A 16029-nucleotide genomic window follows, 5' to 3' on the forward strand; every position below is an offset into this window, starting at 1 on the left:
CTGGGATAAATGTCCAGAAGGAGTGATCAGGATTGATTTTGTCATCTTGCTTCATCAGTCTTTGATAGACACCACAAAGAGAAAGCAAGGAACATTTTAGTCAAATTCAGAGGTTTCAGGTTTCAAAGCACTGGTCTGAGGTGCACTGTCTCTCTCCCTTTGCCTTGTTCTGATCAAGGCTCCTGCAGGTGCTAGGGCTCATTTCAAGCCTAGCAGGGTGGTCTGTTGTGGACTGCTAGCAGGTCACCCATGCACAGCTCTCGTTTTGGACAAATTAGCATTTTCTAATTGAAAAGTTGGTGAACAAGGTTCTTCTTGGTTCTGCTTGTTCACAGTTTAGAAGACCTCAATAAGAAGTATTGGAAAAATTTGTTTTGCTCAAGCAATGGATGCTTAAGCAGTTGTTAGCAGAAGATTATTATTTTTTTTTTTTTTTTTTTTTGGGGGGGGGGGGGGAGGAGGTGGAGGAAAGGAAGCGGGGAAGAAAAGTTCTTTTCCTGCCAATTTTTCTCATGAACACCTGTGATCTGACCAGTGCGAAGCACAAAAGTTATATTCCTTTCTGTAGGAGATGACAACTACAGACAATAAATATATAAATAAATTCAGGCTTTCTCAGCAGTTTGCAAGAAAGTGGCATTGATCAAAGAAGTCAAACTGGCTGATAGCAGATAGACTTTTCATTTGATTCCATTGTTGACTTGATTTACAACTGTTGTATGTGGTGTTTAATTGGTGCTTTTGTATCCACTTATAATAGTGTAGTAATGTAATAGTCATCTCTGTTAATTATACTTGTAATCTCAAATCTCGAAGTTTGTACATTTGACTTGATTTTGTTTTCCATATTCAGGCCATTTTGTGTTGATCTAATCTTTTTCTCATCTTTTCATCATTCTTTAATCATTCTTTCTCATCTTTATTATTGTTGTCTTCTTTGTTCTTTTAGTTTATTTTAGTAACGCATATTTCATAGCCTGGTCAGAGTTTTATCTAGTGCTGTTTTGCTATTCCCTGGTCTGGAAGGTAGCTATCTTGCCTTCACCTGTATCTCATTCCCTGCATGAGCTCTGTTTTACCTCTCTGTCCTCAAATTGTCAGGAATATCCAATCCTTCCTGATTTAGAGAGGTATATGAAATTCCTGCCAGGAGTAAAAATCTAAGCCAAAATTGGAAAAAGGTCACTCATTTTACTCTTGCTGTAATAAAAATTATAATATTTAGCAACCTTATACTTTAGTCATTAGATAAAACCCCTAGAGGGAGACATGATCACAGATGGATTGTTGCAATTCCCCATCACTCTGATCTTTTCACAATAGCTGAAGTAATTTCTCTAGGTTACTTTGCATAGCCTGTTACTTGATAATTGTGCACTCTAAGCAATGCTATTGTTTGTAGATGTCCATTTTTTTTTAATTTTTATTTTTTATTTTATATTAGTCTTTCTCTCTCTCTCTCTCTGTCTCTCTCTCTCTCTCAAAAAGTGTCAGCAATGGTGACATAGTAAGGCACCTTGAAAAAAATTCATCCTGAATAAAGATGTAGTCTACCTAGACTTCAGCATGGCCTTTGACATGGTCTCCCATAGTATTCTCCTGAAGAAACTGGCAGCCCATGGCTTGTATAGGTACACTCTTTGCTGGGTTAAAAGCTGGCTGGATGGCCGAGTCCAGAGAGTAGTGATGGACAGACTGAAATCCAGCTGGCAACTGGTCACCAATGGTGACCGGTTAGTATCTTTAATATCTTTATTGACAATTTGGATGGCGGAATTGAGTGCACCCTCAGTAAGTTTGCAGATGACACCAAATTGTGGGGAAGTGTTGATCTGCTGGAGCGTAGGAAGGTCCTGCAGCGGGACCTGGTCAGGATGGGTCAATGGGCAGAGGCCAAGGGGATAAGGTTGAACATGGCTAAGTGCCACATCCTGCACTTTGGCCACAACAACCCCATGCGGTACTACAGGCTTGGGGCAGAGTGGCTCGAAAGCTGTACAAAAGAAAAGGACCCGGGGGTGCTGATTGATGTCCACCTGAATGTGAGCCAGCAGTATGCCCAGGTGGCCAAGAAGGCCAACAGCATCCTGGCTTGTATCAGGAGTAGTGTAGCCAGCAGGACCAGGGAGGTGATCATCTCCCCGTGCTCTGCTCTGGTGAGGCTGCACCTTGAGTACTGTGTCCAGCTTTGGACCCCATCACTACAAGAAGGACATTGAGGCCCTGGAGTGTGTCCAGAGAACAGCTACAAAGCTGTTGAAGGACCTGGAGCACAAGTCCTGTGAGGAACGGCTGACGGAACTGGTGTTGATTACTCTGGAGAGGAGGAGGCTCAGGGGAGACCTTATTGCTCTCTACAACTACCTGAAAGAATGCTGTGGGGAGCTGGGTGTTGGCCTCTTCTGACAGGTAACTAGTGATAGGACTAGAAGGAATGGCCTCAAGTTGTGCCAGGGGAGATTTAGATTTGGAAATTAGGAGACATTTATTCTCAGAAAGAGTAGTCAGGCATAGGAATGGGTTGCCCAGGCAAGTGGTGGAGTCACCATCCCTGGGGATGTTCAAGGAAAGGTTGGACATGGTGCTTAGGCACATAGTTTAGTGGGTGACATTGGTTATGGTTGGTCCAGATGATCTTAGAGGTCTTTTCTAACCCTTATGATTCTGTGATTTTAATGACATAGCTCACCAACACCGCACCCTGCCACTCATCCAGACTGTCTGTGGCTCTTGTCTGCATGAAATAATTTTCATATTTGTGATTGTATTTGTAATACTTCTTCTACTAGTTTGAAAGGCACACCAATGCACTCTGCAATGTTTCATTTATTATTTGTGTGTGTGTTTATGTGAAAAAGATTATTTAGTACACTGTATTGTTTGGATGTTGAGAGGGTAATTAACCTACATGTATGATATGATCCTATAATTCAGTATCTTCATACATAATTTATTGTTTAGAGGTATCCAGACATTTTATTTCAAATGTTTTGTGCTTTTCTGGTTGCTTTTTCTTACATTAATTTATTTAAACTGTCTTAAAGAATATTTGCCTTTAACAGTGAAGTATCACATTTTTATTTTCCTCTGATGAGGAGGAGTTTAATATGGTGCTTAAGTTCTGTTCTTTAAATTTCTCAAATTTTTTGTTGTATTTGGGTCCCAAAATTTCCCAGATAAGTTTAAACACTAAAAGTCAAATGCATATTTTACTAATAACAATGGCACTTCTTTTTTTGTTGTTTAAACTAATGACACTAATGACAAGTAGAATATTGTTCTTCAGATGTGTACACTTTTTCCTTAGCTTTAAAGAAAACTAGATGTGAAGGTATTCAGAACTAAGTTAAACTCTGCCTAATAGCCATATGTTTTTGAAAGATTATGCTCTTAATCTCTCTTTAAATGGTGGAGATGAAGGACCAGATCAAGTGCATGATTTGCCCCACCAAAGTGGGGTCTGGAGTGTTCTTAGACTGTGTTTGTCATTCTATGTTAGCTGTGAAGGAGGCTCAGGATGGCTACTCTCCTAACCTAGGCATGATGCCTGAGGTATCTCAGGAAATAGCATATTCCAGAAGGCACACTGGCTCCTGTTCAATTTTACTTTTTATTTATTTCCTTAAATTTTGATTGAAGATTGATGTGTTGTTGAGACTACCTGTGTTCCTGGTCACCTATTAAGTCTGTATCTCATCCTGTTTTGTACCTGCCATATGTGTGTGACAGTATGCCAGCAGCAGAACTCCAAACTGTCAATTTTTACTGGAGTATGTTGTCCCATGATGGTACTAAATAGTTCCAGGCACCTACTGTTCCATCTGCAGACTATAAGTGTCAGTGCTGGGAAGAAGCTTACTGAAAAAGGGATGTTCTAATTTGCAACAGAGGTGAAGTTTAGACTTTATTCTATACTGTCCATTTTTATGTTTATACTTTTATTATATTTTGGGGGGGGTGCCTCCAAATTTCCCGCATTTACTTTGCTGGTATTTAGCAGTGAGATTTTTTTAAATTCTAAGGTGAGACTTTCTGTGACCTACTAGATCTAAAGAAAATAATTAATTGTTTCCCAATCCATCAGTCCCATCACTGTGGAGAAAAGGAAAGGAAATAAGGGAAGTGATTGTCCTGCTCCACTCTGCACTGGTGCGGCCTCACCTCGAGTACTGTGTGCAGTTCTGGGCACCACAGTACAAAAAGGACATTAAACTGTTGGAGAGGGTCCAGAGGAGGGCGACGAAGATGGTGAAGGGCCTAGAGGGGAAGCCGTATGAGGAGTGGCTGAGGTCACTGGGCCTGTTCAGCCTGGAGAAGAGGAGGCTGTGGGGGAACCTCATCGCGGTCTACAACTTCCTCACAAGGGGTAGTGGAGAGGCAGGTGACCTTTCTCTGTAATCACCAGTGATAGGACCCACGGGAACGGTGTTAAGCTGAGGCAGGGGAAGTTTAGGCTTGACATCAGGAAGAGGTTCTTCACCAAGAGACACTGGAACAGGCTCCCCAGGGACATAGTCACTGCACCGAGCCTGTCTGAATTTAAAAAGTGATTGGACTGTGCACTTAGTCACATGGTCTAAGCTTTTGGGTAGGCCTGTGTGGTGCCAGGTGTTGGACTTGATGATCCTTAAGGGTCCCTTCCAACTCAGGATATTCTATGATTCTATGAAATATTAATGTCCAGGGCTGTGGCAAACTTGATACTGTGCTGTAAGACTGGTAAGGCTGTTGCTATAAACCTGCTGTAGTGCAGAAGAGGAGTCATCTGCTTAATTATATAATTTATATTTTCTACTTTTATTTTTATTTTTTTTAAATAATCTCAGTGCTCTCTTTGCTTCAGACTTTCACTTTGATTCATATCTTTTATCTATATTTCATGCTGAATTTGATTAATCAAAAGGATAAGGAGAGATTTTTTCCTTTGTTTTTCAGTTGCTATTCGTTCAGAACCAAACTTTCCCCTTGAATAAGCATTGTGGGAATAGTACTCAGTTTATGAGTAGGACAGGAAAAATAATATAAGTATCAAATAATTGTTAAGATTTGTTTTCCAAATATTTTTAAGACTATGTTGAGTTGTCTGTCACCCAGAGGTACCTCAGTTCTTTCATGTAAAGATAACTGTGGCTTTAAGAGGTCAATATAGCATATAGAAAGAAGGGTGTGGAAGAATTTGAAAAACAAAGAGCTAGCTGTAAAAATCAAAAATATTATCTGAACTTACTAAAACTGGAGAAAGAAAACTAGAGAAAAAGAATATGATGAAAAGGAAATATGCAACACTAAGCTGCTCTAGTATGTTCTGGTCATCCTTCATCTGTGTTGTAGCTGGTGCTGATCCCTCCAGGATGTGAGGTCCTACACAGACCAAGCCCAAGCCTGACTCAGTGTGGTAGTTTATGCAGCGTCTTCTCTCTGGTGTCTTGGTGACACTTCTTTCAATCCACTAAAAAGGATTATGAAGAAACATTTTCAGCCTATTTTGTCTTGTGCAACATATAATGAAGCCCAGGCAAATGACACCCTTGTAGGCAGAAATACCAGAGGTGTTATTTGCTAGGCTCTTATGTAAGACTTTTGCATCGACAGCATATGTATATGTAGGATCATAGTGTCCTGGAGACCTAAGCAAGGAGTGACATTACCAGATAAGAGTAAAGTTAACCTCCGTACAAACTAAAAAAGCTAGTCCAGTCTCTATGTCTGTCCAGTCTGTTTACGTCTACCCAGACTAACTGGCTGCACAATACTCAGTCTTATTTTCTGTTGCTGAGTGTGATCGACTTACAACCCCACCGACCAGCTTGTCTTGAAATAAGCCAGCTTACTTGACAGGAGACTTCTCAAGTGCTAAAAGAGAATTTGTATCCGGTTGACATGTTCAGCACTTTGCTAAGCAGAACACGGCAGCGCTGTCTCTCCTGAAAAGGAAGAGAAATTTCCTTGGCTATTATACTTTGTCAGTTCTCTTTATCACTTCAAGTAGTTGAGTCTAAGAAATTTTGACTGAACTTGCAAAAAATACATCTTTCCTTCCTATTCTTGTTGTATGAATAAGATTATGGTATCTATTTAGCCTAAGATTCAAGAAATGTCTCTTGTCCTGTGTCTATCGATCTGATAAAATCTTTATGTGCTTCTCTAACCATATGGATAAGGAAAAAGACCTTCACTTCGTTGCCCTGAAAAAAAATGCATACAGGTGTAGATTGTGTTTGTCATTTCGGGGTTGGGGTACCCAATGAGTTCTGAGATGCAGGCTTCCTCCTGTTTCCCTCAAGTATTATTGGTTTCAGTAATAAATAAATAAATAAATATTTTTTCCAGAAGAATCTTTGACTTTCTTTCCCTTGGACTGCTAACTGATACTGATGTCATCTATTCCAAAGTGCTGATATTTTTTTTTGTCCAGGCCAAGTGTAATCAGACGCCACTGCTGCTCATTTGAAGTCCAGCTTAGAGGTTTCATGGGGCCTATTGTTGCAGAACTAGCTTTTGGGGAAGGCCTATGTCTGTTGCTTGGGCACTTGTCATTTTAGCCATTGTTCTGGAGATAAAACATTTTAAAAACCTTGTTTTCAGAGCAGTATTTAGGTAGTATGAGTCTAATATTTTTTTCCTCCTTCTGTTCTTACCTTTGTTTTGGTTCATCACTATTTCTATTCACTGTTTTATAGCTCTAACTTTCATCAGATTTCCCTACCTCTCTCCCTTGTAACTTTTAGTCTGAGTTTGCTGCTGTTTACTGTAAAATACAGTGTTTAATTGGATTGCATTTTACCATTAAGTAACATATAATTCATATAATTACATATCGTCTTTTACTTGCCTCAGTTTCAATTAGGTTTTGATGTATCACTTGTTCTGTTACTTAGCTAATCTCTTTCTTCCTATGGAAAATTGCAGAGAAATATCTTTTTAATAAAAGACCCTGAAATCTCATTTTTGTTGTTGATTGTATCCAAGTAGCTTATGCATTGTTTTCCACTACAAAATGCATCTGGATTGTCAGCATTGTGTATATGTGTGTATATTACAGCACCATAGTTATTTTCCTTGTATCTTTGTGTGTTTGTCTGCCATTAAGATGAATGTGTACCAGATGCTTCTTTAAAACGAAGCACTATTGTGCTGGCTGATGGATGGAAATTTTGTCAAAAGTAGTGAAAGCTTCTACAGGGGATACAAAGCAGCTGGAAAAATTCATTGTTATGTGATGCTAGTATGAATCCCTAGTTTGGCTGTGCTGCATTTCGATTAGAAAGTTAGATTCTGTAGAAGTGTCAAACATAGCTCCCGATATTATCTATTTTTATGGCATTTGCAATTTGGTATTCACCTTTCTTTGCCAGCAAGTCTGCCATTTTATATGAATGTTGAGAAGCAGTTTAACATAAAATTTGGCCAGTGTGAACTGTATTTATTACCTCTATGTGAACACCTTCTCGGCCAATGAAAATTAAAATGCCCTATTGATGATTTCCCTTGTATTTGTAGAGAATAGCTTGTAGAGCAGATGAACAATGCCAAATTTTATTTTTTTTAGTTCTCTATTATGTTACCAACAATACCGTTCTCTGCTTCAAAGTACAACTATAATTAGAAATGTATTATGTAAAAGTGGCACCATCTTATTCAGCTGTGCTTCTTCTTGTGTTTAGTCCTATTATGTGTCTTTTTGCTTTTCTGAAACACAAGTTTCTGCTAGAGCTGAGCCAACTTCTTGCAAAAGACTTATTCTGAACTAGCACCTATCTCATCTGTATGCACGGAATTGTTGGCTCCAGTGCTTGAAATGTGTTCTTTCTAAATCTCCAAGTGCCTTTCATCTTGTTATGCGATGTCGTTTTATTTGGCTGTCTTCTGCATGTGAGATATCTTTCCCTATTGCTTTAGGAGAGTCTTTCCTACTTCTCTCTCTCTAGGGACTTCCAGAGCCAATCCCAACATCTTTTAAAGTGGACTCTGCTGACAGTCAACACCAAGATGACATTTAGAAAAGAATCTCTTCCCACCTTATGCCTCCTTCCCTCAAATTGCCTGGAGAGAGAAAGAGAATAGTCCATTTTTTGTTCCAAGCTATTACAAAACTAAGTAACAGAGGTAGACAAAGTGCTTCATGGCTTCATCTTGGGATTGCTAGTTATTTCTGGAGGACAATAGCACCCATCTTGTGTAAATAAAGGTTAGACCTGAAATCAGTCTTGTTGATGCTTACTTGGGCCTGATGAATTATAATCACATTTTCAAAAACATACTTCTTACTTGACCTGCACAGGAAAATCACGTCAGAATCTTCTGTACTCAACACATTTTGAAATATGCATCTTTTTTAGTAAAATTGGTAGATTTTTGTGGTGAGCTGTATATACAAATATACTATAGGGTGGTATTATTGATAACATCTCTTTTTACTGAAAAATAAAAATCTTGTCTTATGCTGATTTTCTCTCAAGCAGAAGAGCAGTAGAAAAGTATTTCAGATGAAATGTCAGGCCATCTTCAAGCTGTCTGAAGCTTTCAGACCATCTGGGTAATAGCTGAATATCCTATGGAGGAAATGTGCAAAAGAAAGAGGGTTAATCCTGTATTCTGACCAATACTGACATGTTTCAGTGTGACAGAAACTGTTGTTCATGGTTGGGCAGGGGACTACAGTCACACAGATGGCAGAACCACCATTACAATAAATGTGCTTTGTACTTAAGTTTTTAAGTCTTTGTTAGAAAGACCTGGGCAATTATGTAATGTATCTATTAAGTTGTATCTGTATTAAAAATAGGCATGTATTGCTATTTAGGATTTACAGGGATTTTTCATTGTTTGCTTAGTCCTCCTTATTACTTTATAAATCATTCTGCCATGGAAGGACTGTAAAAATAAATTTGTAAGTGCTAACAGAAACAGCCCATGCTTCAGGCAGGAATTTGATATTAGAAATTTCATGGAATCAGATAACTACTAGATTTTTACTGGTGTTACAAAAAATGCTACATCAGCAAATGCAAAAATGATCAGATTTATTTCAGTTCACAGTACAAAGTAGGAGTTTCTCCATTTCATCGTTGTATCCAAACCGTTTATTGGGTTTAATTCAGTGTTATTTTCTCCTAAAATGAGAAAGGTTTTATTACAGTTTGCATTAGGATCCAAATATTTTGTTTAACTTCCCTAACATCATAAAAGTTTACATTTGATGTTGTGACAAATAACAGTCAAGTTGTTTTGTGTAGCTGAAATTTACTAGATTTTCAAAGTCTTTTTTTTTTTTTTTTCCCCTTTCTTTTGTCTTGCAGTTTTCAGTGAAGATCTACACGCCAGTCTATATTTTGTCAATGCATCTCTGCAAGAGGTAGTGTTTGCTAGCACCACAGGGACATTGGTACCCTGTCCAGCAGCAGGGATCCCCCCTGTGACGCTCAGATGGTATCTAGCAACGGGCGAGGAGATCTACGATGTCCCAGGGATCCGCCACGTCCACCCCAATGGCACTCTCCAAATTTTCCCCTTCCCTCCTTCAAGCTTTAATAACTTAATCCATGATAACACTTACTATTGCACAGCTGAAAATCCTTCAGGGAAAATCAGAAGTCAGGATGTTCACATTAAGGCCGGTAAGTACAGTCTTTTATGTGGCTCAAATGGGATCAAGGTGGGAGGAAATTTGGGTGTTTCAGGCAGTGAGTAGCCAGTAGTCTTGCATCAAAGGAGATGGGCCAAAATGGTAACCTTTGAAACTCTCAGAATATTAAGTAAGATAGTGTATTCTTCTGTCTTCAAGATTTGATTTTATTTTGATGGTGAAAAGTTAGTTTTCCAAAGATAATAATCAGTTGAGCTTCTGGACAAGTATACGGAAAAATGAACCAATAATGAAGTAATTAATCAGACCATGCTTACTCATTAAAAAGCTGTGAGAGAGAAGGAATTGGTATTGCTAGGATTTTGTATAATATTTGGAAAAAAAGTGAAATGCTTGCCTAATCACATCCCTTCTTGGTGTGTGCAGACTGGGTCAAACAGTAGAGAATTAAAGAGGGATCAAAATCAGACTTTTTGTTACAATGCATAAACATATGCATACTTTTTGAAGGTTTTGTGTACCCACTTCAGCTAATTAAAATATTCAAAGAAACAACAAAAAAAAAAGCTAGTCTGGAAGCTGACCTTTGCCTAATGCAAATTTTCATAGACTTTTTGTTGTTGGTGGTGGTGGAGCTGTGATAGTCTTTTCTTAGAAAAGAAGTATCTTTTATTTGGAAATATGCCTTCACAGGATTTATGTAGGGAAAACCGCGAACAGTTACCAAGTAGACTTTGACTTCTTGTTTGTAAGTAAGAGATTTTTTTCTGCTTTTCTTAAAAATAAGCTACTATTCAGAGATTAGTAGTTTATAGTCAATTAGAAGGCGAGTTTGGTTCTGTTTTTTTGTTTGTTTGTTTGTTTTTGTTTGTTTTTGTATTTCTGTATTTTGTTTAATGAATTTTTGGACATGATATCTGTCACACTTATATTTAGGAAGAACATAATATTGGTTGTCCTTTGTGGATTTGTTAATACATCCCAGTTTTGTACTTTTGGGGCATTGTTTCCAATTTTTCTATTTTTTCAGATAAACTAATGAGATGTTATAAAGAATGCTAAAACTCACAACTTTGTTAGGTAAGGCTCCGAACTAATACTCATTTAGTTATGAAAGCATAGGATTTAGATGATAGAATGTGGCTGTGTCCATTGCTCAGCATTGACCCATTTATCCATGGAATTCCAAAAGAAGTCTCCCTGTCCTGCTTCAGAGGAAAAACCTCCCAAACGGAAGCAGGGTATGAAAAAAGACTTTGCAATAGGTACAATAAACTAACAACTGTTTTTAGGCCAAGTCAGAAATGCCTTTTTTTTTTTTAACACCGTTTCCTCTCCTTTTTAGCGTCTTACCTCTTGGTCCATTATTTATATAGATAATCTGAAGCTTGGATAGTAAGTTATACAAGTCTCTTTTCTTCCTATGGACCACTGTTGTGTGCCAGAGCTGTTGTTGTGCCTGACAGGAGACAGTATCTATTGTCTTGGAGACTTTAATAATCTCCAGAGAAAGGAATATACAGTTTTGAGAAAGTCTCCTATGTGTAACAGTAAATGTATTTTATGTTCAGATGGTAAACCCTGTGGAGCTCAAAGATGAAATGATAAACTTCATTTGTTTTTGTATTACTTTCAGTCACATTTCTGTTCAAATGGTAGTAGAGATAAGCATTCTTACTTCCTGATGATTATGGTGTTTTTGCATATGATGCACCCCACTCCTTCCCCTCTCCCCAAACCAAATGAAACAGAAAATCAAAAAAAAAACACTCTAAAGAGATAAACCTATAGCTAAAAAAAGACAGACTTAGCTCTCTTCCAGACCAGTCTGACAACGGAATAAAGGCGTTTACCTCCCTTTCACCTTCAAGTTTTTCCGTGCAATAATGGCAGGGACCTATTTATTTATTTATTTACTTTAGAAAAGACTGAAGTTTTCGTATATATTCATGTCTCTGGGAATTGGGATTTTCAAAACAATCAGCAAAACATCCATGGGAACTGGCAAACTATTATCTGGAAATAACTGAGGAGCCTCTGAAATCCCAGTAATGTAAATTTCTCAAACAAAGAAGTGAATAATAAACCTCTTTCCAGTTTTTGTGCCCTACAGGTGGTTTCTGTGTTTGCTTATGGAAATATCAACTGGTCAGTCAGCTTTAAAATAATACAGGAGATTTTCAAAATGGCCAGAAGTTTTGGGAAACAAACAAACAAACAAACAAAAAAAACCACATCTTTAGCAGTGTGTTAGGATATTGCTGTTAAAAATAATAATAATAAAAAAATAAAAATAAAAAAACAACACTTGCCTGTAAATGATGGAGTGTGAGCATTAGTCAAAAGTCAGCCTCATATATATGACCTATGTTCTCTGGAACACTCCCTCCAGTGTAGAAAAAGATTGGGGGGACTGCTTCATTACAGGGCAACCACCGTTGTAAATTCATTACATTAAAGGTACTTATAATATTATCAGTTCAGCAACTGTGTCTTTATCAAAGGTGTGTTTATAATAGGGTTAATAAAAATATCTTTTTGATTAAAAAGAAATTGTTGACTTTTTTTTGAGTAGTCTATCTTATCACAGAAGATGGATTTATCTTGATTTTTTAAAAAAAAACAAAACAAAACACAAAAACAAACAATATTTAATTTATCATTAAATTTATTCACTTTTGGCTACAGTTCCTAACTGCTATATTGCTACAGTCTTGTTTAGGGTTGAGGTAGGGATGGAGAATTCTGGTCTTCCTTCTCACAGTGGTGGCACTAAACCTAAAAACTTGCTACTGTTTGCATTTGTGAAAAATACAGTTACACTTCAGTACACTGTTTGTTTGTTTTCTTTAAAGACACTGAGTAGAAGTGACCTTTAAAAATTCCTATGCTCCTGGTGTATTGAAATACATGCACAAAAGCACTTACTGGCTCTTAAGTCTAGATTGTAATTGGTAGAGCTCAGTGTATGTTTGCAGGCAGGGTATATGGGCAAGAAGGGCCACTGGTCAGCATTGCTGACTTAGTTACATTGCTGCACTGGGATTGTTCTTGGCAATAATTTTTACCTTCAGACACATACATGCCTCAGACACATCGTTTTACAATGCATTCACCCCTATTTTCATTGAAACTCTCACTTCACCACTACCTCAAGATACATAATTACATGTATGTTGGCTGCAGTGATTTATTTTCTTGCACCTTCACCTTATGATACTGTGGAGGTGCTACAGTACTGCTTGTCCTTCTTGTCTTACCCACTCACTACTACTTGCAGTATATAACATGTTTCTTCTATGCTCTATCTTCTCCTCTGTTAACTATTACTTGAAGGCTTTTTACCCCTCCTTCTTCATTGCATTGTTTCAGTGTCAGTTTTCCTTCTTTCCATTCTTTTACTCAGTGAAACTTCATCTCATCCCAGCAATACTAGTTTGGTGTTAAGAATTTGTCATGTTCTTTTTTTCTCTTTGGCTAATTATTTAATTCTTCCATTTTCCAGTCAAATCACATCCTGGATCTCAGTGCTCTCAACTTTGCTATTTGAAACAACTCCCTAACACAGTTTCTGTTTTCTTATCACTGGCTTATTTCTTTCACTGCTGGTCAACTGAATGCATTTCTTACCTTACCTGCTATCATTTCTCCGTGTCTCAGAAACACTTTGCTTTTTCTCTGGCTGTCATTTTGTGGTAGTTTTACTCAAGGGGGAAGCTGAGCTCCACCACAACCACACTCTCACTCCCCTTCCTTGAAGGGAAAGGGGGAGAAAATATGATGCAAAGAGCTCAACATTTGAGATAAGGACAGGGAGATCACTCAACAATTATTGTGACAGGCAAAACAGACTCAGCATAGGGAGATACAGTAAGATTTATTGCCTATTACTAACGACCAACAGAAGTGAGAAACAAAGGGAAGAAACCAAAAACACCTTCCCCCCATCCACTCTCTTCCACCTCCTCTCTCTGAGTGACACAGGAGAATAGGGGCTGCAATCAGTTTTACAGCACTTTATCTCCACTGCTCCTTCTCAGCCACTCTTTTCCCCTGCTCCAATGATGGGGTCCCTCCCACGGGATGCTGTCCTTCCCCAACTGAGCCTGTGGGGACTGCCCACGGGCAGCAGCTCTTCAAGCACTGTTTCCACACGGCTCCATCCCACGGGGTCCAGCCATCCCCCAGGAGCAAACTGCCCCAGCACGGGTCCCCCATGGGCAGCAGCTCCCCCCAGGCCTCCTGCTCCTGCGTGGGCTCCTCTCCATGGGCTGCAGCTCCAGCCCAGGGCCTGCTCCTGCGGGGGCTCTCCATGGGCCGCAGCCTCCTCCAGGCCACATCCACCTGCTCCACGGGGGGCTCCTCCACAGGCTGCAGCGTGGAGATCTGTTCAAGTGGGACCCATGGGCTGCAGGGGGACAGCCTGCTCCACCAGGGGCCTCTCCGCAGGCTGCAGGAGAAATGCTGCTCTAGCATCTGAAGTGCTTCCTGTCACTGACCTTGGGGTCTGCAGGGCTGCTTCTCACTCCTCACTCTCCCAGCTGCTGTTGTGCCAATTTTTTTTTTTTTTTTTTTTTTAATCTCCCCCTTCCAATCCCCCCCCCGCACACGCACACTTAAATATGCTCTCACAGAGGCGCAAACAACAATGCTTATTTGCTTGGCTCTGGCCAGTGGCAGGCCCATTACCTGACATGGGGCAGCTTCTGGGTTGTTCTCACAGAAAGCACCCCTGCCGCCCCCTGCTACCAAAACCTTGTCACATAAACCCACTACATGCTTGCATCGATTTTCTCTTTCAGTTTTTCAAAATCCTCGATGACACTGTCCTTCTCTTCTACACATTGGATGCCTTATTCACCCACAGTAGTTGTATGTAATTTATACCTTTTGATAGAGCAGAAAAAAATTTGTGATGGAAAAGGTGGCACGAGAAACAAGACAAGCAGCTGAAGACTTAACTGCCTATATAAATATGCAGTTCTTGCAAAATTCTTTCTCTTTGCTCCCAGGATGACATAGGGAAGGAACACAAAAACATGGTGAAGTGCAAATTTGGAGTAAATGCAAAGATCTGGCCTCTTTTTTTTTTTTTTTTTTTTAATTATTTTGCAGTCAGCCTCGCAATATAATTTAATCAGATTAAAAAAAAAAAAAGTCACACCTGAATAACATTCCTGGGGGAACTTTGTGATTCTAACCTAAGAATTAGGAGGTATGTGTGATTATGATTTCTTTAACGAAACATGTACTTCTGTTTTCAGTTTTACGGGAACCCTATACAGTCCGTGTGGAGGACCAGAAAGCCATGAGAGGCAATGTAGCAGTGTTCAAGTGCATTATCCCCTCCTCTGTGGAGGCATACATCACTGTTGTCTCATGGGAGAAAGACACAGTCTCGCTTGTCTCAGGTAGGCTTTTATGGCTTTCTTTGCCACTTGGCAATGGCAGCTGTGGTTGCTGTTTTTTTGTTGTTGTTGTTGTTGTTGTTGTTTTTTTGTTTGTTTGTTTTTCCAAAAATGCCTAATGTTTGCTTTGAATCAATTATAGCTGAATGGTGTGTCATCTTTGCAGTAACATATTTCACATTAGCGCTGCTGCATCCTTATGACTGTGTGTGACATGAAGGTTTTAGACAGCCCTACTTGTTCTAGCATGCTTGAGGGGGAAATAACATGTTTTTTGTTTTATGCCAGACATAAAATTAGCTTCCTGGTACTGTAGCAATAGGTTTATGTTTTAACTTTGATAAGGAACCCCCACTACATGCCAAATAAATTTGAGTGTCATAAAATGTGTTTAGGTGTAATTGTTTTTCAGTAGTAATGTTGATTAAAGAAATTCTGAGTTTAAGTTTATGTTTAAATGTGGTATGTAATTGGTAGTCATACTTTCATAATATTTTTATCTAAAATATTTTCTTAGGTAACACTGGAGTCTTAGGCACATTGCAAACTGGGCTGTAAGCCAAACACATTGAAGTGAAAAAATCTATTCTAAAAGTTATATGTATTAATCTATTTACTGCCAATTTGTGGTATTGCTTAGGAAGTACAGGGACTTCAAGCAGGGAATATCCAGCATTTTAAAGCATAAGCATTTTAAGAAATTCATAAGAGACTATATATATACATTAAACATATTTTTAGTATGGTACGTATCTAAATTATATATTACACACAGTGCTTCTGTAGGTATACATACAAATGATTTACATGTACAGGAATTTGAAATATATTGTTCCAGGGTAGTGCACAACAGGAAAAATAGTTTAAGTTAAATGTTGCTACAGAGGATGTTTAAGAGTGTGTTTGTGTTTATGATCCTACAATGTGGGGTAATGTTTTTTCACTTCTCAGCAAATTAATAATCTTTCGTTTCTGACAAATGTGACATTGATGGAAATATTTATGTTTTTATATGACTCATGTTGTAGATTTTAT

At 38.7% G+C, this 16029-nt stretch overlaps 1 protein-coding gene across 1 annotated transcript in view; it reads left to right on the forward strand.

Moving 5' to 3' along the window:
- The window catches only part of DSCAM (DS cell adhesion molecule), a gene marked incomplete at both ends in the record, with an annotated part of 475148 nt that overhangs the window by 64176 nt on the left and 394943 nt on the right, over window positions 1–16029 (forward strand). Inside the window, 2 exons of the mRNA XM_082772650.1 lie at window positions 9300–9617; window positions 14851–14997. Of these exons, the coding sequence (XP_082628776.1) occupies window positions 9300–9617; window positions 14851–14997 (465 nt within the window). The remainder of the gene's footprint in view (window positions 1–9299; window positions 9618–14850; window positions 14998–16029) is intronic.

This window comes from Aythya marila (genome assembly GCF_965140915.1).
Source record: "Aythya marila genome assembly, chromosome: 1".
NCBI lineage: Eukaryota > Metazoa > Chordata > Aves > Anseriformes > Anatidae > Aythya > Aythya marila.